The sequence below is a fragment of the Chelonia mydas genome, chromosome 2 (genome assembly GCF_015237465.2).
Source record: "Chelonia mydas isolate rCheMyd1 chromosome 2, rCheMyd1.pri.v2, whole genome shotgun sequence".
NCBI lineage: Eukaryota > Metazoa > Chordata > Testudines > Cheloniidae > Chelonia > Chelonia mydas.
The window spans coordinates 16,473,086-16,498,393 of NC_057850.1; the positions used below are offsets into that span (position 1 = coordinate 16,473,086).

General features: G+C 47.2%; 1 protein-coding gene across 1 annotated transcript in view; it reads left to right on the top strand.

Annotated features, from left to right (window-relative positions):
• Positions 1-3,333: 3,333 nt before the first annotated feature.
• KCNQ3 (potassium voltage-gated channel subfamily Q member 3) overlaps positions 3,334-25,308 on the top strand; it is a 273,320-nt gene continuing 251,345 nt past the window's right edge. Inside the window, exon 1 of the mRNA XM_037892000.2 lies at positions 3,334-4,213. Within this exon, the coding sequence (XP_037747928.1) occupies positions 3,885-4,213 (329 nt within the window). The 5' untranslated portion in view covers positions 3,334-3,884. The remainder of the gene's footprint in view (positions 4,214-25,308) is intronic.

Below are 25,308 nucleotides of genomic sequence, written 5' to 3' on the forward strand. Positions count from 1 at the left end.
TTGACAGTAGGGTGAGTGGATAGCAAGATTACACTTTTTTTCGGGGTGGTTGTGGTTATAGATGCTTACATAAGACAAAACCCCTAATATCAGGATGGTCCCCAATAGTATCGGGATGTCTGGTCACTCTATTTGGCAGGGAAAGATAAATTAGCGCCCCTTAGTCTGCATCTGGGTTTGAACATTCGCTGTCGCAATTTGAAATTGTGATGCACTGTTCATTTTTCTCCACTTCCTATGTAAGGATGTGATGCACATTCAGATTTAGCACTTAGGGTTTTGACAGTGTGGGCTATGTACACTGTACAGGTTTAGCTAATCCTGAGATTAGGATTTAGAAGCACACCTTGATGCAAAACAGGCATTAGGGCAGTGGAAGCACTTCCTAGGCCAGAGCCAAGTTTGGCTTGGTGGAAGCAATATGTGGCTGGACAGAACACCTTTCGGGGGAAATCATGTATGGAGACAGTAGCAGCAGCCCCTAGTTCAGAACTGGGTCTGGGAGAGGGGGCAGGCACATCCTCCTACAGACACAGAACCGGGTCTGGCCTGGGGTGGGGAGGTTTGAGTGGGTGGGGGGCAGGCACCTCCTCATACAGAGACAGAACCGGGTCTGGCCCGGGATGGTGGGATTGGAGGGGGGCAGGCACCTCCTGGTACAGGGGCAGAACCAGATCTGGCCTGGGATGGGGGGGATTGGGGTTGGGCAGGCACCTCCTCATACAGAGACAGAACAGGGTCCGGCCTGGGAGGTGGGATTAGAGGGGGGGCAGACACTTCTTCGCGTAGGGACAGAACCGGGTCTGGCCTTGGATGGGGGGGGGGATTGGGGTTGGGCAGGCAGCTCCTCGTACAGAGACAGAACCGGGTCTGGCCCGGGGTGGTGGGATTGGATGGGGGCAGGCACCTCCTGGTACGGGGGCAGAACCGGGTCTGTCCTGGGATTGGGGGGATTGGGGTTGGGCAGGCACCTCCTCGTACAGAGACAGAACAGGGTCCGGCCTGGGATGGAGGGGATGCGGGGGGGGCAGGCACCTCCTCGTACAGAGACAGAACCGGGTCTGGCCTGTGATGGGGGGGATTGGAGGGGGGCAGGCACCTCCTCGTACAGAGACAGAACTGGGTCTGGCCCGGGGTGGTGGGATTGGAGGGGGGCAGGCAGCTCCTCGTACAGAGACAGAACCGGGTCTGGTCCGGGGTGGTGGGATTGGAGGGGGACAGGCACCTCCTCGTACAGAGACAGAACCAGGTCCGGCCGAGGGGGGGGGGGTGGGATTGGAGGGGGGCAGGCACCTCCTCGTACAGAGACAGAACTGGGTCTGGCCCGGGGGGGGTGGGATTGGAGGGGGGCAGGCACCTCCTCGTACAGAGACAGAACCGGGTCCGGCCGGGGGAGGGGTGGGATTGGAGGGGGGCAGGCACCTCCTCGGCCAGAGACAGAACCGGGTCCGGCCCGGGGCGGGGGGTGGGATTGGAGGGGGGCAGGCACCTCCTCGTACAGAGACAGAACCGGGTCTGGCCCGGGGGGGGGGGATTGGAGGGGGGCAGGCACCTCCTCATACAGAGACAGAACCGGGTCTGGCCTGGGATGGGGTGGTGGGATTGGGGTTGGGCAGGCAGCTCCTCGTACAGAGACAGAACCGGGTCTGGCCTGTGATGGGGGGGATTGGAGGGGGGCAGGCACCTCCTCGTACAGAGACAGAACTGGGTCTGGCCCGGGGTGGTGGGATTGGAGGGGGGCAGGCAGCTCCTCGTACAGAGACAGAACCGGGTCCGGCCCGGGGCGGGGGGTGGGATTGGAGGGGGACAGGCACCTCCTCGTACAGAGACAGAACCAGGTCCGGCCGAGGGGGGGGGTGGGATTGGAGGGGGGCAGGCACCTCCTCGTACAGAGACAGAACTGGGTCTGGCCCGGGGGGGTGGGATTGGAGGGGGGCAGGCACCTCCTCGTACAGAGACAGAACCGGGTCCGGCCGGGGGAGGGGTGGGATTGGAGGGGGGCAGGCACCTCCTCGTACAGAGACAGAACCGGGTCCGGCCCGGGGCGGGGGGTGGGATTGGAGGGGGGCAGGCACCTCCTCGTACAGAGACAGAACTGGGTCCGGCCCGGGGGGGGGGATTGGAGGGGGGCAGGCACCTCCTCGTACAGAGACAGAACCGGGTCTGGCCTGGGATGGGGTGGTGGGATTGGAGGGGGGCAGGCACCTCCTCGTACAGAGACAGAACCGGGTCTGGCCTGTGATGGGGGGGTTTGGAGGGGGGCAGGCACCTCCTCGCACAGAGACAGAACCGGGTCCGGCCCGGGGGGGGATTGGAGGGGGGCAGGCACCTCCTCGTACAGAGACAGAACCGGGTCTGGCCTGGGATGGGGTGGTGGGATTGGAGGGGGGCAGGCACCTCCTCGTACAGAGACAGAACCGGGTCTGGCCTGTGATGGGGGGGTTTGGAGGGGGGCAGGCACCTCCTCGTACAGAGACAGAACCGGGTCCGGCCCGGGGGGGGATTGGAGGGGGGCAGGCACCTCCTCGTACAGAGACAGAACCGGGTCTGGCCTGGGATGGGGTGGTGGGATTGGAGGGGGGCAGGCACCTCCTCGTACAGAGACAGAACCGGGTCTGACCTGTGATGGGGGGGTTTGGAGGGGGGCAGGCACCTCCTCGTACAGAGACAGAACCGGGTCCGGCCCGGGGGGGGATTGGAGGGGGGCAGGCACCTCCTCGTACAGAGACAGAACCGGGTCCGGCCCGGGGGGGGGGGGTGGGATTGGAGGGGGGCAGGCAGGTCCTCCTACAGAGACAGAACCGGGTCTGGCCTGGGATGGGGGGGATTGGAGGGGGGCAGGCAGCTCCTCGTCCAGGGACAGAACCGGCTGTGGGCTCGGGGCAGGCATCGGCTACGGGGGCAGAAGCGGGTCCGGCCCCTGGCGCTAGGGACGCTGCTTGTTTAGCCGCCTCCCTGCCGCGGGGGGATCCGGAGGGCGGCGGCTGGGGGCTGGGCTCACCGCCCACCTGCCCTGAGCAGCCTCTGCGGGAGGCAGGCAGCGCCCGGGCCCCTCCTCTCCCGCCATCCTTCCTTCCCATCCTCCCCTCGCCGCCCTGCGCCCCCCGGCCCCGGCCGCAGCGCCAGACCCTGCCCAGCCAGCCGCGCCCCGCCCGCGGTGGGCAGCCCGGGGTGGGGCGGGCGGAATCCCCGGCGCCGCGGCTGCAGCGGGAGGCGGCTGACGCTGCTGGGGGATCCCAAGCGGGGTCTTCCCCGTGGCGGGCGCGGGGATCTCCCTGCCCAGCCGCGGTGAGCGCCCCGAGCCCGGCCTTTGCCTGGGCATTTAGGGCTCGCTTTGCAAAGGGTGGGGCCGGGGGGGGGGGTTCCCCCGGCCCATGGGCGAAGCTGCCAGGCACGCAGCACCCGCCGCCGGCAGGCTCCATGCCCGGTGCACAATGAATGACTCGACACGCCGGGGCTGGGGGGTGCGGGGAGACAGAGGCGCGCTGCTATTTGCTGGGGACATACAATGGGCCACTCCCTAGCGTGAGGCTTGGGGGGGAAGTGGGGGTGCTCGCAGGCATCGGGCAGGCGCTGGAGGGGAGGGGAGGAGACGGGACTCCGGCCTCTGGCTAGTCGTTAAACTCCGCGATGGTGTCATCCCCCTGCTGGGCCAGGGGCTGCTGCCGCCCGCCTCTCTCCTGCCATCATGTCTTTGCTTTAGCCCCGGCTGCGGCTCCTCTCCAGGGATGATGGCCTGACAGCGCTGTGATTCCCTCCCCCCACCCGGCTTTTTTTTTTTTTTTTTCTTTTTTTTTTTGGAGGGGAGCTCGGATCATGGCATTGGGGCTCCGCAAGCTGCTGCTGCTTACCTCCAGCTGCGCCTTTAAGGACCAGCGGGAAAGATGGGACTCAAGTCCAGGAAGGCAGCAGCTGCGGGGAGCGCCGGTGGCCGGGAGCAAGACGAGAAGAAAGTAGGACTCGCGCCTGGGGATCTGGAGCAAGGTTCTTTGGCCTTGGGAGCTGGAGCGGATAAAGATGGGACCCTGCTGCTGGAAGGAGCCGGGAAGGAAGAGGGGGGGAAGAGGAATCCGCAAGGGATTGGGCTTTTGGCCAAAACACCTCTGAGCAGACCTGTCAAGAGGAACAATGCCAAGTACAGGAGGATCCAAACTTTAATCTATGATGCCCTGGAGAGACCCAGAGGTTGGGCGCTGCTGTATCATGCCTTCGTGTGAGTACCTGGGATTATCGTGGTTGTATTGCGCGGGGGCAGGGCAGGGGGGAGAAGATGGGTTGTGTTGTCATTCCGTTGTGGTTTTCTTTTGTGTTGCTCTTCTAATAACTGGGGGAGGTTTGATCGAAGGTCCAAGAGGTGCCCCACTCTTGGGTCCTGCAGCCTGGAAAGTCCAGTTGATCTAGTTGGAAGCTTTGGTAGGTCGCCACCAGAACACACGCGTGCAAAACAGCCCCTTGCAAGAGCAGTCGATTGCAGTGGTGAGGATACATGGAGAGCTCTGAAAAACAGGGAGAAAGGTGCTGAATGGAATTGGCTTTGTCTTGGGGCTGGTAACTAGGGTATTCGTAGAGAGCCTGGATTCAGGGAGACTGGCCCTGTAGAAGAGAATATAAAGTCATCCAGCCAGTGCACATGTGAGTTAACATAATTTTAAAGGCTAAAAACCCTGAAAGGGGTGTGGGAGTTTCTCATAGAAGATGCATATTATGCCACTGTTTTGCTTTATCATTGTTGGCATAATGCTCATTGGAACTTGTTCTGAACAAGGAGAAAATTACCAAGATCTCATTATGGGCTAAAAATATGCCTTTAATTTTTTTTTTTTTGCTATCATCAAGATTTCTAAAATGAGAGGCTGTTTTATTGAAAAGGCTTTCTCTTGTCTTTGTACAAATACATTCTCTTGAATATACATATTGAAAACTATTTTATTAAAGCTGGTGAAACGAGATGGAACAAGGACTAATTATGATAGATTTTAAGGATCAAAGTACTTAAAGGGACACTGTCAGTGTAAATCTAGCCCAAAATGTTAAATGTGGTTATAAACAAGCTTTTAAAAAACCAAAGTCCCAATAGAAATGTTTGCACATTTTAAAAAAATCCATTAAAACAGTAGTTTTAAAAACAAGTAAACATCCACCTGCAGTGTATGAAATCCAGCCATAGTATCCCTAAGGGCTTGAAAGTGAAACTGATTTCACTTGTCCAAAATGAGAGAACTGCAAAAAGGACAGCATAAAGACTGACCCACATGCTGGATTTCTAAAATTCTTGCATTTTAAAATAATGTAAGATGTTATTAGTATCATAGACAAATACATTTGTTTGCAACATATGATTTTTAAGTTGACAGTGTCCCACTAAAATCAATGTTTTAGAATGTTGCATGGATGCGGTTGCAAAGCAGTGTGGATATGGGATATCACTGGTTTTAAAAAATGCTGTAAAGCATAGTGTACAAAATGTCTATGCAGGAAGCCTGAGGAGTTATTGCTGGAGTTGGTTGTTTCATCAGAGACAAGTAAAGTCCTCAAGTCTGTGTAGACTGTGGATCCGTGGCCTGAGCCAGCCAACTCTTAGCATACAAATAGTGTTTACTCACATGAGTAGAGCCATTGAGCTTAAGGCTCTGATCCTGCCATTGGACAAGTCTCCCACTGTAGTTCATGGGAGTTTTGATTAAGTTAGGAGTGCAAAATCAGGTTCATTATTGAGATGAGTTTTTGTGTAGTGGTATAATACTGACTTACTGCTATACCTCCCCTCCCACTCATTTAACTTAGATTGTTCTTTTCATGATGTACGTCATATGAAACAGGACATTGTTTTTCCATTTTGCTTTGTTTAAAGTATCAAGGTTGAACTACTTGAAAAACTAAGCTCTAGATAATGTGGCGTTTTTCCAGTTCAGTAGGGCAGCTGGTTCGAACTGGGTATGTGACTTAGGAAAGCTTATGACAACTGATAGAGAATGCATTAGGTATATATTAGCTTTGGGAAGACCTCTTTGATGCAGGTTACAATCTGTATCTCTTGCTCTGTATTTTATAATTGATTAATTTGTTGTTTTCTGATTTTAAGACGAGACTTTTGAGAGAAGAGACTTGAGAAGTCCATGTGCAGCCTTCTCTCACTTCCATCTTCTTCTAGGCCAGGGGTTCTCAAACTTCATTGCACCACGACCCCCTTCTGACAACAAAAATTACTACACGACCCCGGGAGGCTGGACTGAAGCCTGAGCCCCAGGGCTTCAGCCCCAAGCAGGCGGCCTGTAACCTGAGCCCCACCATCCAGAGCTGAAGCCCTCAGGATTCAGCTTTGGCCCCGGGTGGCAGGGCTTGAGCTTCGGCTTCAGCCCCAGGCCCCAGCAAGTCTAATGCCAGTCCTGGCAACCCCATTAAAAAGGGGTCGTGACCCATTTTGGTTCTAGGCAATCCTATATGATTGGAATGAACTTCCAAAATCTATTTGTCTATGCTCCACTCTGCCTCATTTATACCACTCTTTAAAATCCTATTTTCACAGCATTGTAACTGTACTCGGTTTTGTAGGCATTCAAAAATCAAACAAAATCTCAGAACCCCTTCTCCTACAAGAATTCCCTCCCCCGTAAAATTAACCCATGTACTAGCCATCACACTGATCACTTTGTATATCATATCATTTTCCTCCACCCATCATTTGCTCTTTGTTTCTTTGTACATTGGAAGCTTTTGGGGGCAGAAATGTGTCTTATGTATTTGAAAAGCATCTAGCATCTTTTGAGCCTGTGATACACACTTATTATGTATTACTTGTGCAAACAGTTCCTATATTGGAAGAAGTATCCAAAATAACTTGTTAGGTGCTCAGACACCATGGGGATGAGCTCCATATAAGAATAGCATCTACCAGTTACTAGACACACATGATGGGCCAAATGCTGATATGACTACAGTCCCTTCCGTGAATAATGGGTGCTCAACATTTCTCAGGATCTGGTTTGTTCATTTCAATGGGAATTTTACATGAGTAAGGACTGAGGGCCTGAGCACTTTCTGTGAGGTGGAAACTCAGCACCTTTCAGGCCTGGGACCTGATTACCCATTGACATTGACCTGAATGGGAGCAGGATCAGTCCCCAAGTTAACTAAAGAAGACTTCTAGGGTCTCTTATTTCTAAAGTAAATAAAATAGCTTTTTATAGTTTCATGGCCTCGCATTTGTCACAAGTTACTCAAGTTGTTTTGTTGAGCACCTTTTTATGGCCCAATTTGTAGCCCACAGGGCTAGCTTGCCTTTACTGTATCACTGCCTTGCCTTCATTATATTTAACTGCTTGTATTATATTCAGCCGTAATGCATGAAACCTACAGGCCTGTATCCTGTAAGATATTAGTGAAGCATAAATTAGCATAAGTGTGATTAAGTAGGCTGTAACCCTTGGCATAGATTAACGGTTACCTTTAGATTTTGGGAACTAAGAAGAGCTTGCTCAGTGGTAGGAGGTAGAATGTTCCTGTAAGTGAGACCGCAAGGAACATGGGACGTAATAACTGCAAATCTGCTTAAGCAGGAGCAGACAGGTATGATCGTGAGCTGAAATGGTAGTCACACATATCAATGTACTAAACTATAGAAGAAGGACACCTCAGCATTAGTAGGATGAGGAAATACAAATAAGAAAAAGAGGAAAACCCCTACTGAACATACATTATATATAGTGGTGTCAGCGTAACATATTATCAAAGTTGCATCCCAGCCTGTGGGCGGTAGGAGAGAGAGATGTAGCCCTCGGGAGGTGCCAGAATGATGAGCACTGGTGATGTGGCGGAAGGTAATGGTGATGAGGAAGATAATGGCTAACCTTTCCGGTTGTCTTGCAAGGGATGGTGCTAGTATACGGATGGAAAGATGTACATTCTGAAGTCACTCTATTTACCTAACTGAGTTAGAGTGTTTGTGACTGTGCTAAATGTATTAATAAACTATTTGTGAATATAGAAGAGTTCCTATAGTGTGAGTGTTGCAGCTGTCCACGTCGGGGTCCCCAGTTATATAATAATTTGAATAGTACTGGGCCTGATCTTGGGACAAGGACCTGACAACCCTCAAAGCGATAACTGGGGATTCTTAAGTAATCAGTATAATTAATACATAATTGATAGATCAGGCTACAAATCCTATGCTCATTGACTTCAGTGGGAATTGGATTGGGCCCTTACTTAGGAACCCAAACACATTAAGGGCAAAACCCTTTCTGTGCTGTACGAGCCCTACAGGGGCCTGGTGGGTGTAGAGTGGGGTTGGTTGTGAAGCTGATCCCAGGAAAGGGTGTTATGCTCAGGAGCGCCTAAGGGGAATGGACTCTGTTCCACATCTTGCTGCTCCTTTAAAAAGAGGCAGAGTGCTCTTCCATCTGGAGCCTGCTGCTGAAAGCAGTGTATGTGTAATGGGAGGGGGCATGACCATGTTCCTAACACAGCAAAACACACTCTTGAGACTTGGCACATTTGGTGGATGCCCTGGCTGCTCCCCAGCCTACCACCCACAGGAGTGCTTTGTCTGGATCCTGCCCATTCATCCCCCATCTCTTTCAGTGCTCCAGAATCTGGCCCTATTATATTAGTGTTCAGTATGGACCTAACCTTGTGTGACGCTGAGTGCAATTGAATTCTGTGGGCATTCAACACTTACTTATTATTTAATTATTTGTATTACCGTATCTTCTTGGAGCCCTAGTCATGCCTAGAACCACACTGTGCAAGGCGCTGTACAAACACAGAACCAAAAAAATTTACAATCTATGTAGCATGTCATAGGATCAGACCCTACAAAAGCAAAACTCTAAAAATTAAAGAAATGAAAGATTGTTCGGAAATCTGTTAGTGACTTGCAGAGCTTTGCTCCTCTCACAGAAAGAGGAGAACGCCTCAGACTGAGCCTCGCCAGAGACACAAATAGCTGTTTACATTTTATTCGGGGTGTGTGGGTGGGTGATAGGATCCAAAACATTTCAACGAGTGCCTATTTGTTGTGATTTTTATCATTAAAAAAAACTATGTATTTTAATGAAATGTTACTGCTCGGTCAGTAAAGTGGACTAGAGCCTTTGGGTAGCCTCACAATCCAAAAAATGATTAAAAATTAAAAAGGAAATTGCAATATGTGCAAATCTATTGCCCAAGAACAACTTAAAGGCCTGGTGCTTGCTTACTACCGGAAATAGCTCTGATAAAGCCTGAGCTAAAGTCCAATGCAATCAATAGAAAGACTCACATTACCTTCAAGGGGTCCTGGAGCAGGTCCGTAATGTTTATTACAGTTCTAGTTCTAATGAAGTTGGTCAATGAAACTTCCCAAGGCAGTAAACACTGCACCTGACAGCATTTGCAGGCTCAGGTATTAATTTGGGTGAGGGGCATATTTCTTGATGTGGAACATTGGTTTGCGGTCTTCACAGGGAACAGTGAGTAACAGAAACAGATGTTATTACATGTGTGTGTTTTCTTGTGAATCTCCTCTCTTGTTCTGAACATGTGCATGTGTGTGCACTCACACTTACACTGAGTAGAGTGGAGAACTGGGTCCAAAGAAATTGACGCCATCTTTCCTTCTGAAACTATGTAGTGTCTTCTCAGTGTCTTATCAGAACTCGAGTCCAGAACTAGCATCTGACAAGTTCCTCAGTGACCTAGACCAAGCTTTCTCAAACCTCCTCACAGTGTGTCTATATCTTAATAATACAGCTCGTTGGAAAAGTAGGTTTTTTTTTTTTCCACATGGAAAATTTAAGCTTGTCAGTGATAAATAGAAACCTGAAGATTCTTGTCTGAAAACTTTCAATTCAAAATCCCAAAAGGTACAGTTCTACACTGCCTCATGGGAGTTGTAATTCAGATGATTGATTGCCCTCATTCTCCTCTATGGGCCAGACTACATCTCCCTTGATGCACCGTGGTCTTCCCTCTTGCTGAACATCATCGGAGTCCCTGGCCCTGGTGTCTCATGAGAGATGTAGTCTGGCTGAGGAATCCATCCCAGAGAGGAGAAAGGAGGTATGAATCACATAAACTATAACTCCCATGGGGCAGTGCAGGGTCATTTCCAAATTGTAATTTTTTGGTAGTTGGGGTGAGGTGTGTGTGGGTATTAGTACATATAGGTGCGTGTGCATATATATGTGTACATAAGAACAGCCATACTGGGTCAGATCAAAGGTCCATCTAGTCCAGTGTCCTGTCTTCTCACAGTGGCTGATGCCAGATGCTTCAGAGGGAATGAAAAATGGAAATTTATCGAGTGATCCATCCCATGTCATCAAGTTCCAGTTTCTGGCAGTCAGAGGTTTAGGGACACCCAGAGCATGAGGTTGCATCCCTGACCATCTGCGCTAATAGCCGTTGATGGACCTATCCTCCATGAATGTATCTAATTATTTTTTGAACTGAGTTATATTTTTGGCCTTCACCACATCATCTGGCAAGGAGTTCCACAGGCTGACTGTGCGTTGTGTGAAGAAGTACTTCCTTTTTTTGGTTCTAAACCTTCTGCCTATTAATTTAATAGGATGACCCCTGGTTCTTCTGTTACGTGAAGGGGTAAATAACACTTCCCTAGTCACTTTCTCCTCACCAGTCATGATTTTATAGCCCTCTCTCATATCCTCCCTTAGTCGTCTCTTTTCCAAGCTGAACAGTCCCAGTCTTTTAATCTCTCCTCATATGGAAGCTGTTCCGTACCCCTCATCGTTTACATTGCCCTTCTCTGTACTTTTTCCAATTATAGTATTTCTTGAGATGGAGACTAGAACTGCATGCAGTGTTCAAGGTGTGGGCATACCATGGATTTGCATTGTAGCATTATGATATCTTCTGTCTTATTATTTATTCCTTTCCTGATGGTTCCCAACTTTCTAGCTTTTTTGATGGCTGCTGCACACTGAGCGGATGTTTTCAGAGAACTATCCACAATGACTCCAAGATCTCTTTTTTGAACGGTAGCTGCTAATTTAGGTATGTACAGTTGGGGTTATGTTTTCGAATGTGCACTACTTTGCACTTATGAACACTGAAGTACATCTGCCATTTTGTCACCCAGTTTGGTAAGATCTCTTTGTAACTCTTTGCAGTCAGCTTTGGACTTGATTATCTTGAGTAATTTTGTATTATCTGCAAACTTTGCCACCTCATTATTTATCCCTTTTTCAAGATCATTTATGAATATGTTGAGCAGCATTGGTCCCAGTACAGATCCTTGATACTGCTATTTACCTTTTCCTACAGTGAGAACTCACCACTTACTCCTACTCTTCGTTTCCTATCTTTTAACCAGTTACTGATCCACGAGAGGACCTTCCCTCTTATCCCATGACTGCGTACTTTACTTAAGAGCTTTTGGTGAGGGACCTTATCAAAGGCTTCCTGAAAGTTTAAGTGAACTATATCTATATATATTTACACTATCTCTCTCTCTTTATGAAACGTTGAAATTTTCCACAGAAAGCAGACACTTTTTGCAAACATTTCTTGTTTAGTTGAAAACCCAATTTTCCATTGATATTTGTGGACATTTTTCAACCAACCCTTCAATAGAGAGAGTATCTTCCAGACACCTCCCCTCCTATTTGCAATTTTGTAACATTCCTGTGGGAACTACAGCAATTGCTTACATGGAATAGGTCAAGTAGGGAAGTATTTTAGGGTGTGATTATTCAAAAGAGCTCAATGTTGGCCTAATTCTTCTCCCACAGAAGCCAGTGGTAAAGCTCCCATCAGCATCAATGGGAGCACAGTTAGGCCGTGCTGAGTATTGTTGAAATAAGCTTCTTTTAATGCCACTTAGCTGTTGGAAACGAAAAGGAGCCAGCATCATGTGACCAGTCAGCCATATCTTTGCAGACCACCAGCAAGTACCTCATCAACCTCTGATCACAGTTCAGTAGTCCCTGTTATAGTGGTCCCATTGAGGTTATGCTGGTGGCTTATGGATCAGTTGCCTGCCCATGGCTGACTTTGTAATGCAAGTTTGTTACAGCTCTGATGAGCCAGTAGATACTACTCATCAAAGGGGGGAAACAATCCACTAGTGGAATATGAGCAGCTGCATTTTCAAACAACAGAGGTGTGTGAGGTCCAAGTTATCAATGAGTATAAACTCTGCCATTGAGAAGGAAAGGGTTAAAAATGGGAAAAAATATATTATTCTGAAATGTCTGTCCACAGCTTTGGGTTAATCGTGTACTCAAGGCTCTCACCTAAAAACAAACATTTTTTTTTGTTTTGTTCTTACATTATTAAAACCAATAAACCTAGGTAATTGTAAAACCCAACAAAACACCTGCCAAGGTTCCTTCCCCACTCTGAACTCTAGGGTACAGATGTGGGGACCTGCATGAAAGACCCCCTAAGCTTATTCTTACTAGCTTAGGTTAAAAACTTCCTCAAGGTACAAACTTTGCCTTGTCCTTGAACAGTATGCTGCCACCACCAAGCGTTTTAAACAAAGAACAGGGAAAGAGCCCACTTGGAGACATCTTCCCCCAAAATATCCCCCCAAGCCCTACACCCCCTTTCCTGGGGAAGGCTTGATAATAATCCTCACCAATTTGTACAGGTGAACACAGACCCAAACCCTTTGATCTTAAGAACAATGAAAAATCAATCAGGTTCTTAAAAGAAGAATTTTAATTAAAGAAAGGGTAAAAGAATCACCTCTGTAAAATCAGGATGGTAAATACCTTACAGGGTAATCAGATTCAAAACATAGAGAATCCCTCTAGGCAAAACCTTAAGTTACAAAAAGACACAAAACCAGGAATACACATTCCCTCCAGCACAGCTTATTTTACAAGCTATTAAACAAAAGAAAATCTAACGCATTTTCTAGCTAGATTACTTACTAACTTTACAGGAGTTGTAAGTCTTGCATTCCTGATCTGTTCCCGGCAAAAGCATCGCACAGACAACCCGAACCCTTTGTTCCCCCCCACCCCCTGCAGATTTGAAAGAATCTTGTCCCCTCATTGGCCATTTTGGGTCAGGTGCCAGCGGGGTTATCTTAGCTTCTTATCCCTTTACAGGTGAAAGGATTTTGCCTCTGGCCAGGAGGGATTTTATAGCACTGTATACAGAAAGGTGGTTACCCTTCCCTTCATATTTATGACAACCCCAAATTAGGGTGCAATGCCTTGTACTCATTTAAATAACTGTTTAATTAGATGCACTGTTGAATATTGTAAAAACCCAGACATCTGTCTTAAAGAAATTACAGATTCTGTATTGCCAACCCAAACCATATATATATAAAGCAAGATTCAGGCCCCCAAAATTATGCATTTTTTTTAAAAAAAGTAGGACATTCTGGGTTCTTTTTATTTGCTTTTAGAGTACACTTGGGTCCCATTTTCAAGTTTTTCTTGGCAACCATGATTGAAACTTACTTAAAAAAGAAAGTTGAGACTCTCAGCTGATCACATGACTCCAAGAGCTGGGGGTTTAAGAAAAATAATACATATTGCGAGAGCTAGCAGGACAGATTTCAAGCTGCATTTGATCTTCAGTAGAAAGCAAAGGATGACTCATCTGAGTAAAGCATTGCAGGATCAGACCTTTAGCGAACAAGTGGCTGATCCTGTACTCCATGAAGTCAATGCTAGTTTTGTCACTGAGTTCTATGGGATTTGTGCCGAAGGGGATGGGTGAGTACATGGAACCTCTCCAAGCAGCGGAACTGGTGTGGTTCTGCTGTGCAAGGGGAGGGGCTGGGTGCAGATGTGCTCAACATGGAGATCAGCTGTTTAGGGGGCAGCCCTGGAGTGGCAGCATACGGGGCTGGACAGGCTGAGGTGTGGCTTGAGGTTCTGCAACTGCATGGATCTTCCCATTCTTTCCCCCTGCCATAATAGAGCTTTTGGGTGTTTAGCCATTAGGCTGCAGTAGCCTTCTTGGAGTGGCTTTGTAGCTGCACTGGGGTGGGAGTGGGGGAAGAAACCCTTATTCCTGCTCATTTGCCTAGTGGTTGGCCCAGCTAATCAGCTTGGATTTGCCTCCAAGTGAATCAACACAATTAAAAAGCAGGGTTGTTCCATTAGTGAATGTTCTTTACTCATTTATTTTGACAATTTCTAGTCCAGTTTTAATTATTTATGCTAATACTTTATGATGTACCAATAAATATTCTGTAGTATACTTTGTAAAAATAATGAAGTCTCAATAATTGGAGACCTCACCACATACTTCTGCGAATACATCTCTGCTGAGACTTGGGGAGATAGCTAGGGTTTTGTGTGTGGATTAATAAGGTTCAACTGTATTCTGGCAGCTGTAAGCAGGCATTGTTATGGTTCAGTCTTTGACTATAGAAAACTGGTATGTCATTGACATGAATGAGAAAAGAAAGCAGAGCCCTAGGAGGACTCATAGTAATAAGACTATCAGTAAAATTTACAAAAGTGCCTAGGTCCCATTTTCAAAAAGGCTCTTAAGCACTTAGCAGCCTCACGCACGTAGGCACGTTTGAAAAATTTACCCTCCCACTAATGTAAATAATGTTTTATTGACTGTAGCCACACTATTATGTGCTATGTAAGCTGTGACCTGCAGCCTTCTGATCAGATGGTGCGGTGACGGGGTATACAAACCCCACACTGAGCCTGAAGGGGTTAAAAGGCAATCCTGGGCCCAGGTAGCTCCACACCTCTGGATCTTCCGAGCATGTTCTGACTGGTGGAGTGGCTTAAATGGGATCTCAGCAGCCTGGGCAGAGGGTGGTGGACAGGTTGCTGGAGAGAGGGAAATGGACAGAGGCTGAGAAGGGACCACAGAGCAAGCAAAGCCCACAGAGAGAGCCTTCTCCGACCACCACCCTCTTTTGGAACCAGCAGTTACTGCAGGGCCCTGTTCATATGGACTCTTTTTTGTTGATGAGTGACGGTTGGACAGAGGGGCCATGCCCCAAGCTGAAGGGACCTATAGGTAGGAAATGGCAGTGGACTTAGGCTTGCTGTAGGGAGGACCCTGCTGGTATTGCTTCACACAGGGCCCTGGGCTGGGACCTGGTGGAGATAGCGGGCCTGCATCACCCTATCTCAGCCCCTTAAGGGCCAAGGCCCAGATGTGGGTGGAAAGCTGAAGATTCCCAGCCTAAGGTCAGGAACAGGTGCTTCTACTGCCCTGACAGAGATGCAAAGGGCCAGGAGTAGGGTGCACTAATCACAAGACTGCTTGGTCCCCGAATCCTATCACAGATGGGTAAAGGGTTTCTTCAGGTATGTTGGCAACAAGAAGAAACCCAAGGAAAGTGTGGGCCCCTTACTGAATGAGGGAGGCAACCTAGTGACAGAGGATGTGGAAAAAGCTAATGTACTCAATGCTTTTTTTGCCTCTGTCTTCACCAACAAGGTCAGCTCCCAGACTACGGCACTGGGCAGCACAGCATGGGGAGGAGGTGGCCAGCCCTCTGTGAAGAAAGAAGTGGTTTGGGACTATTTAGAAAAGCTGGATGTGCACAAGTCCATGGGGCCGGATGCGTTGCATCCGAGAGTGCTAAAGGAATTGGCGGATGTGATTGCAGAGCCATTGGCCATTATCTTTAAAAACTCATGGCTATCGGGGGAAGTCCCGGAAGACTGGAAAAAGGCTAATGTAGTGCCAATCTTTAAAAAAGGGAAGAAGGGGGATCCTGGGAACTACAGGCCAGTCAGCCTCACCTCAGTCCCTGGAAAAATCATGGAGCATGTCCTCAAGGAATCAATTCTGAAGCACTTAGAGGAGAGGAAAGTGATCAGGAACAGTCAGCATGGATTCACCAAGGGAAAGTCATGCCTGACTAATCTAATTGCCTTCTATGATGAGATAACTGGTTCTGTGGATGAAGGGAAAGCAGTGGACGTGTTATTCCTTGACTTTAGCAAAGCTTTTGACACGGTCTCCCACAGTATTCTTGTCAGCAAGTTAAAGAAGTATGGGCTGGATGAATGGACTATAAGGTGGATAGAAAGTTGGCTAGATTGTCGGGCTCAACGGGTAGTGATCAATGGCTCCATGTCTAGTTGGCAGCCGGTATCTAGCGGAGTGCCCCAAGGGTCGGTCCTGGGGCCGGTTTTGTTCAATATCTTCATTAATGTTCTGGAGGACGGTGTGGATTGCACCCTCAGCAAGTTTGCGGATGACACTAAACTGGGAGGAGTGGTAGATACACTGGAGGGTAGGGATAGGATACAGAGGGACCTAGACAAATTGGAGGATTGGGCCAAAAGAAATCTGATGAGATTCAACAAGGACGAGTGCAGAGTCCTGCACTTAGGACGGAAGAATCCAATGCACCGCTACAGACTAGGGACCAAATGGCTAGGCAGCAGATCTGCAGAGAAGGACATAGGGGTGACAGTGGACGAGAAGCTGGATATGAGTCAACAGTGTGCCGTTATTGCCAAGAAGGCCAATGGCATTTTGGGATGTATAAGTAGGGGCATTGCCAGCAGATCGAGGGACGTGATCGTTCCCCTCTATTCGACATCGGTGAGGCCTCATCTGGAGTACTGTGTCCAGTTTTGGGCCCCACACAACAAGAAGGATGTGGAGAAATTGGAGAGAGTCCAGTGAAGGGCAACAAAAATGATTAGGGGACTGGAACACATGACTTATGAGGAGAGGCTGAGGGAACTGGGATTGTTTAGTCTACGGAAGAGAAGAATGAGGTGGGATTTGATAGCTGCTTTTAACTACCTGAAAGGTGGATCCAAAGAGGATGGATCTAGACTATTCTCAGTGGTAGCAGGTGACATAGCAAGGAGTAATGGTCTCAAGTTGCAGTGGGGGAGATTTAGGTTGGATATTAGGAAAAACTTTTTCACTAGGAGGGTGGTGAAACACTGGAATACGTTACCTAGGGAGGTGGTGGAATCCCCTTCCTTAGAAGTTTTTAAGGTCAGGCTTGACAAAGCCCTGGCTGGGATGATTTAGTTGGGGATTCGTCCTGCTCTGGGCAGGGGGTTGGACTAGATGACCTCCAGAGTTCCCTTCCAACTCTGATATTCTGTGATTCTATGATTAATGACATCAGCCACTTACTTCAATCAGAGTGATAGGCATTGCCTTGGAGGGAATAAATGAAGACCTGGAATACTAAAAATTGCAAATAGAACAGAGTTTTTGGTAGAAAGAGTACATCTCCCGGTACTAGGTATCCCTAAGGAATGAGTTACTACCACATAGTACAGCACAGCAAACTACCCCATGTACTGCACCACAGTTTAGGGTTTAGATAACAGCCTGTATCCTGGGATTGCATTCTAGGATCCATTGGTGAGACTTGAGCTATGGTGAAGAGTTACCACCTTTATAATTGCTGGTAACTGGACCACGAGGCTCCACCCCTGACCCACCTCTTCCCCCAAGGACCCACCCCATCCTGCCTCTTCCCCCAGGCTATGCCCCTTCTCCACCTCTTCTCCCTAAGGTTCCACCCCTGACACTAGCTCCTCACCCTTGTCACCTGCTAGATTGTCTCAAGGAGCCTGCTGCAAGTAGGAGACGGCCCCGGCTGAGCAGGAGCTGGTGCGGGTTAATGACCTGGCACCTCCCCCCACCCCGTAGTAACTGGACTTTTGGTTCAGGTGCCATTTAGGGTTGCCAGATCCCCTTTTCAACCGGACTTTCCTGTCAAAAACCAGGCACTTGGCAACCCTAAATGGGACCTGGACACAGAAGCCAAAAAAACTGACTGTCCAGTAAAACCGGACAGGTGGTAACCCTAATGGTGAAATGAGCATCAAGATTTTGTTGTGCTACTCAGACTATCATTGGATTCTTCTGGTTTGTAATGAGACCTGAATTTTCATGGGTGCAGCAGCTTTGGTTAGGTGGGTGTGGGGTGCTTTCATACCCTGCATATGTATGTTTTCTCTGTAAGTGAACCTACAGAGTGTTTACAGATGGATCTGTGAATTCTAGCATAATATTAAAACCAAACTGAACACAAAAATAGAGAGTTAGAGGCGGTTTATTATAGTCTGGTTTCACTTTTTACTAATAGTTGAATTTTTAAAAAAATCACTGATCTATCTATATACACACATACCCCTATTGTGTGTGTGTGTGTATTGCTGAAGCCAAATTCTGCACTGGGATGGAGGTGCAAAGCTCCCATAAAGGCCATTTGGTGTCATATACATATCTGTGGACAATTTGGCCTTCAGTAATTTTGAATCTAATTTAGCAACCATAAGGATTTGTTTTTAATCAGAGGGTTGAGTGTTTGGAAAAATTCTTTGTGTCCTGGCCTGAAGTGAAATAGGTCAGGGTCTTCGAGATATAGCTGCACTGCTGGAGGTGGTCAGATACTATAATGATATGCTTTGTAGAAACACTTATAAATAAATAATAGTGTTTATTCTTTTAGTTAACATGCTATATATACCGTTTTGCATCGCACTTGACAGAGATTATGAAGGCATGGAGTCATTGGTACTTCAATTGCTTCTGACACATACAGTATTAAAAGGATAACGTAAATACGAATAGCTTTATACGTAATATGGTCCAAGAACCACTAAATATGTGCTGGCTTCCGTCTCATTTTAAAATGATCTTTCGGAGGCTTATCCATTTGTGCCTGGGAAAAATATTTTTAGGCTCAAATTGACCTGCTTTCACAATGGCTACCTTTGAAGGAACATTTGGACTGGGCGTGCTTGTGAGTTACCTTCTCTGGCCTAATCCCACTTATGCATGTGCTTAATTTTAAGCATGTCAGTAGCCCCGTCAAAATCGGTGTAAACAGAGCAACTAATTGGGTTCAATGTAGTTTGAATCCAATAGCAAAAGAATTTTAATCCAAACTTTGACAGAATATTGTAGCACCTTTTTGGCCTGAGCAGTTCGCCAATATTTAGTGCATAAGAATATAAGAATGGCCATACTAGGTGCATACCAATAGTCCATCGAGTCAATATCGTGTCTTCTGACAGTGGTCACTGCCAGAAGCTTCTAATGGAATGAACAGAAGAGGGCCATTTTCAGTGATTCATCCCCTGTCATCCAGTCCCAGCTTCTGTCAGTCAGAGGCTTAGGGACATTCGGAGCATGCAGGACCAGCTCTAGGCACCAGCAAAGCAAGCACAATTCCAGGGATGGCACAATCCGGCCACCCCCTTTTTTTTTTTTTTTTTTTTGCTTGGGCAGTTGGCAGTTGCTCTTGGAGCTTGGGGCAGCAAATTTTTTGCTTGGGGCTGCAAAAAACCTAGAGCTGGCCGTGAGAGCATGGGCCTGCATCCCTGACCATCTTGGCTAATAGGCACTGATGGACCTGTCCTTTAGGAACTTATCAAAGTCTTTTTCAAACCCAGTTATACTTTTGGCTTCACAACATCCCATGGCAACAAGTTTCACAGGTTGACTGTGTGTTGTTTAGAAACCCTTAGGTCTATCATTCCAGTGAGCCCTTTGCCAAAGAAGATCTGTGTCTCTGATATAGGCGCCAACTCAGTGGGTGCTCCAGGGCTGGAGCACCCATCGAGAAAAATAGTGGGTGCTGAGCACCCACCGGCAACCCTGCGGATCAGTGCCTCCCATTCCCCCCAGCATCTCCTGTGCGCCATGGATCAGCTGTTCCGTGGTGTGCAGGAGGCACTGGGGAGGAGCGAGGGTGGGGTGAGATCGGGGGAGGGGGTGGAAATAGGCAGAGTAAGGTTGGGGCCCTGGGGGAAAATATGGAGTGGGGGCAGGGCCTGGGATGGAGCCAGGGGGAGCACCCCCGGCACATTAGAAAGTCGGCACCTATGTTCTCTGATATCTTTCAGAGTCATTCTCATACCTTTCTCTCTGGCTTTCTTCAAGAGCTTGTCTACAATTATAATTGTGCAGTTATATGGGTATAGTTAAACTGCTGTTGTTATAACTTCCTGTGTGGACATTCTCTTCTGGAATAAGAGTGGCATTTTTGTGTAGTTTAAGTTCCTTCTAAAGCAACATAAATTGAACTGGAAAAGGCATACAAACTGGAATAAGTGTTCACACAGGGACTGGTAACACTGCAGTGGGTTAAAGTCACACCTTAGCTTACACACACATAGCTTTCCTGTGTAGACAAGCCTCAGCACACATGGCCTGCACACCAATATCCTAGCCCCTGTGTTTACAACCAGGGAAGTCCCCATTAATCTACTTTGGTTAGCTCTGCTCAGGTCTTGCCATGCCGCTTAGTGCCTCAGGTGGCACCTTCCATTGTCTGCAGCTTTTGCACTACAAAAATGGGCTTCATTGCTCCTTCTTTATTTGAGCATAAGCTTAAATAAATTGGTTAGTCTCTAAGGTGCTACAAGTCCTCCTTTTCTTTTTGCAGATTCAGACTAACACGGCTACTACTCTGAAACCTGTCATTGCTCCTTCTGTTGAGCCTGAAATAGGTTGGCTGGGATCCACTGGCTTCAATGCGGTCTGTTATTGTCTTTGGTTCTAAGACTCCTGGTGGCAGCTATTGGCAACTTTCAGCATAACAGTAATGTTAATGCTGAGTGTTTGTGTGGCTTTCAAAATTAGGAATATGCAGTTACTTGTCTATATGTGTCAGTGGCTATTTGCACAGTTATTGGAATGATGCATGCAACCGAATAATTTATGCATGCAGATTAGCACACAATTGCAAATACATTTTTGCTTGTGAAACTTCATTACCTTTTTTTTCTTTGAAAATCAGGCCTTTTACAGTTTTGGAACTGCGTTTAAAAGATTAACCTTTTTTTTTTAATGCTGGAAGGGACCATTGCGGTCAAATCACTGGCAAAAAAGACCTCACCCAATAATTTCTGCAAATGTAGTGGTTGTGCTGATAATATTCCTTCTTGTCAGGGTCATAAAAGTGTTTGAGTAAGTGGAGAATAATAACAGGTTTCAGAGTAACAGCCGTGTTAGTCTGTATTCGCAAAAAGAAAAGGAGGACTTGTGGCACCTTAGAGACTAACCAATTTATTTGAGCATGAGCTTTCGTGAGCTACAGCTCACTTCATCGGATGCACCCGATGAAGTGAGCTGTAGCTCACGAAAGCTCATGCTCAAATAAATTGGTTAGTCTCTAAGGTGCCACAAGTCCTCCTTTTCTTTTTGGAGAATAATAATGTGCCAAATGCTGAAATGGTGTTTGTTCATTCCAAGAATTATTTCTCTCAGTCTTTCTTTCTTTGAATGTCTTTTACTGACCCTACTTGCCTGAAACATGAAAAGTGCTCATCCCTAGTACAAGGGCACATCTTCCATCTGAAAGTCTTTTTCTGAGAGCGTAGCTGTGTGAAAGGAGGACAGGGAGTGGGGATGAAGGAGTTTACAAACTAGGCATGGCCAAAGACATCAAAATGCAGACAGAGGAAAATGGAGGTTTCTTAATTGGTTCAGTGCATGGGTATGAAAGGGAATTTCCCAGGTGATGAAAAGAAGCCTAACTCTGCTATGGTGAGTCTAGTGCTGGGGTTCTTAGGACAATTTTTTGGTGGCCTCAGAGTGCGGCCACCAACTCTTGCTGGCAGCTGCTCTCACTTTTTTTCCTAAAATACTTAATTAGCTTTAGGGAAAACAAATAAATATGGACATGTACACGTCCAAATCATTGTAATGTATTTATTGCTAGCTAGTAAGTTTGCTGTGAAAAGTTATATTAACAAACATACAAGTGTGACCAGGGTCCTAGTGCGGGCCAGCTATAGTCACTCAATTAGGGTGAACTGCAAAGAATGGGGCAGCCAAACCCCAAAACGCTGGTGGATATTCCAATACTTAGATTTACCAAGCCAGCATAAAACAGCTTCTTTATTACCTTACTGGTTACTCAGAAGTCCAAACAACACAGTTCCCTTAAAGTGATCCAGCCTCAGGCTTCCATCCAGGTACTCACGTCAAATATTGTGAAAATTTCTGTAAATCTTATTTCATCATATAAAAGAAAAGGTTCTACCAATCCCAAAGGACCGGACACATTATCTCCGAGGTTAATGAATGTTTCAGATCTTACCCAAAGACACGCCACAGGCAATTCTTATTAACTAAACTAAAATTTATTAAAAAACAAAAGAGAGAGAGCATGGTTAAAATATCAATATACATACAGACATGAGTTCAATTCATTGAGGTGCAGATTCATAGCAGAGATGATGAGCTTCGTAGTTGCAAAGAGTTCCTTGAGAATTCAGTTCATAGGTCATAGTCCAATGTCCAAATCCCATATTCAGGGCATACCAGCATAACTCGGACCTCAGTCTTGTGACTCAAACTTCCCCTGATGAAGTCTAAGCAGATCTGAGATGCCTGAATCAGGAGCCAAGGATCTTTTATACAATTTCATGCTTTCTGACAAGTTGGAATTCCTCAGGGAACAATAGGTAATTAGGATGACTTTGAAGGAGGTCCATCTTCGGTACTTAGCTATAAGGTACTTAGCTCCACCATTCACAGTAGATTTCAGGGAGCAGGGGGTTTGGGTAGGGGGTGGGGTCCTGGGGGTGATTAGGGATGGGGGGGTCCTCCGGAGGGGGCGGTCAGGGGACAAGGAGCAGCGGGGCTTAGATAGGGGGTGGTTGGGGTGGGGGGTCTATGGAAGGGGTAGTCAGGGGACAAGGAGCGGGGGGGGGTTGGATGGGTCGGGAGTTCTGAGGGGTCAGACAGGGGGCAGGAAGTGACTATTAATAACAGAAATGCTCAAGGCCAAAGCAAGGTCAATATAACGCAGTTTCACCTATAACGCGGTAAGATTGTTTGGCTCCCGAGGACCGCGTTATATCGGTAGAGGTGTATGTAAGTACACAAAAACACAAACATTATCTCCCCACGTGTCTTTTGAGGGTTATTTTTTTTGCAGGATGTTTAACCCTTTCTAGCCATGAGTCACAACAGGTATCACTTTTCACAGCAGACTTACTCAGCCCACGCATGCCTGGGGACAATTTAAGCCTGGATGGGGGTTGGGGAGGCAGCGGGGACAGGGATGATGGGAGTGAGGCAGGGAGGCAGCAGGGGGCTGGAGCCTGAAGCCCCCCCCACAGCCAGAGTCCAAAGGCCCATGGCCTGGGGTTGGAGCCTGGAACCATGCAGCCAGAGCCTGGGGCCTGCTGCTGTGCAGCCGGAGCCTGGGGCTGGAGCCCGAAGCCCACAGCCAGAGCCTGCCGCCCCGCCACCCCATGGTTGAAGCCCAAAGCTGGAGCGCCACTGCCCCGGGAAGGTGGGGAACCCACCAGCTGCCTGCTCCTCCAAGTGTCTCCAGAGTGGGGCAGGGCCCAATGTTAGGATATAGATATTCAGGCCTGCCTGTAAAGACCTATACTTTAAGTAGGTATATGTTTATCATTTAGCTAGTGTCATCAATATAAAGAGAAGGGTAAACACCTTTAAAATCCCTCCTGGCCAGAGGAAAAACCCTTTCACCTGTAAAGGGTTAAGAAGCTAAAGATAACCTCACTGGCACCTGAACAAATTGACCAATGAGGAGACAAGATACTTACAAAAGCTGGAGGAGGGGGAAAACAAAGGCTCTCTCTGTCTGTGTGATGCTTTTGCCGGGGACAGAAAAGGAATGGAGTCTTAGAATTTAGTAAGTAATCTAGTTAGATATGCGTTAGATTCTGTTTTCTTGAAATGGCTGAGAAAATAAGCTGTGCGGAATGGAATGTAGATTCCTGTTTTTGTGTCTTTTTGTAACTTAAGGTTTTGCCTAGAGGGATTCTCTATGTTTTGAATCTGATTACTCTGTAAGGTATTTACCATCCTGATTTTACAGAGGTGATTCTTTTTACTGTTTCTTCTACTAAAATTCTTCTTTTAAGAATCTGACTGTTTTTTCATTGTTCTTAAGATTCAAGGGTTTGGGTCTGTGTTCACCTATGCAAATTGGTGAGGATTTTTTATCAAACCTTCCCCATGAAAGGGGGTGGAGGATTTTGGGGGGAAAGACACTTCCAAATGGGCTCTTTCCCAGTTATATACCTGTTAGACGTTTGTTGGTGACAGCAATACAGTCCAAGGGCAAAAGGTAAAATAGTTTGTACCTTGGGGAAGTTTTAACCTATGCTGGTAAAAGTAAGCTTAGGAGGTTTTCATGCAGGTCCCCACATCTGTTCAGAGTGGGGAAGGAACCTTTACATGGTGGCAGAGCGGTGGGATTAGCTTCAAATCATTTTGAGATCAATTTGAGATTTTTGAACCAGAAGCACAGATTTGAAAAGGAAATATTTTTTTTTCTTTTGGGCTGCTGGAAAGCAGGTTTTCAGCTGAAAGCAGTTAGAGTTTTTTTTGTCTCTGCTTGGGGGCCAGAGCAGAGACAAAAGGGAATTGTCTTTTGTGAGCTGGAGTTTTCTCTACCTAAAGGCAGGGTAGTTAACCTCCTGCAGGGAAATTCATAAGTCTTCACAGACCTGAAGAAGTTTGTTTTTTTTTTTTACCTAAGAGCAACTAGAGGGGTTTTCTGCTTATTTGCCTGGAGACAAAGGTGTAAGGGGTTTTTTTTGTTTTTTTTGTTAGGATTTTTCTGTAGGCTGACAATCACTATCAGATAATATAGGTATCATATTACAGCACAGCAAAATTTTACAAGCCAAGTTTTTTGTTTGTTTGTTTTATTTCTAACTGTCGGGTGTAAAGTTAGTTAAAAACAGAGAGGCAAAGATGACAGAAACCAAGACACAACACAAATTGGAGTTAGCTAGACTGGAGGCAGCGAAAGAGGCAGAAAAAGCCCTAGAAGCTGCCCACAGAAGAGAAATGGAGGCAAAGGACAAAGAAATGGAGGCAGCAAAAGAGGCAGAAAAAAACCAAGAGGCTGCCCACAGGAGAGCTATGGAGGCAGAAAAAAACCAAGAGGCTGCCCACAGGAGAGCTGTGGAGGCTAGGGCCAAAGAACTGGAGGAGAGGGAAAAAGAGAGGAAGCATGTGGAGGAGGAAAAGGAAAAAGAGAGAAAGCATGCACTGGAGATGGAGAAGGCAAAGGCTCAGCAGAATATACCAACAAACCCTAGCAATCCTTCTCCAGGTACCACTTCCCATCCCAGAAAGTTCCCCACCTATAAGGCAGGTGATGATACTGAGGCCTTCTTAGAAAACTTCGAAAGGGCCTGCCTTGGGTACAGCATCTCTACAGACCAGTACATGGTAGAGCTGAGGCCGCAGCTCAGTGGACCCTTAGCTGAGGTGGTGGCTGAAATGCCTAAGGAACACATGAACAGTTATGAACTTTTTAAAACCCAGGTGAGAGTCAGAATGGGGCTAACACCCGAGCATTCCCGTTGGCGGTTCAGAGCCCTAAGGTGGAAACCAGACATGTCATTTACCTGACACGCCTACCACATTGTG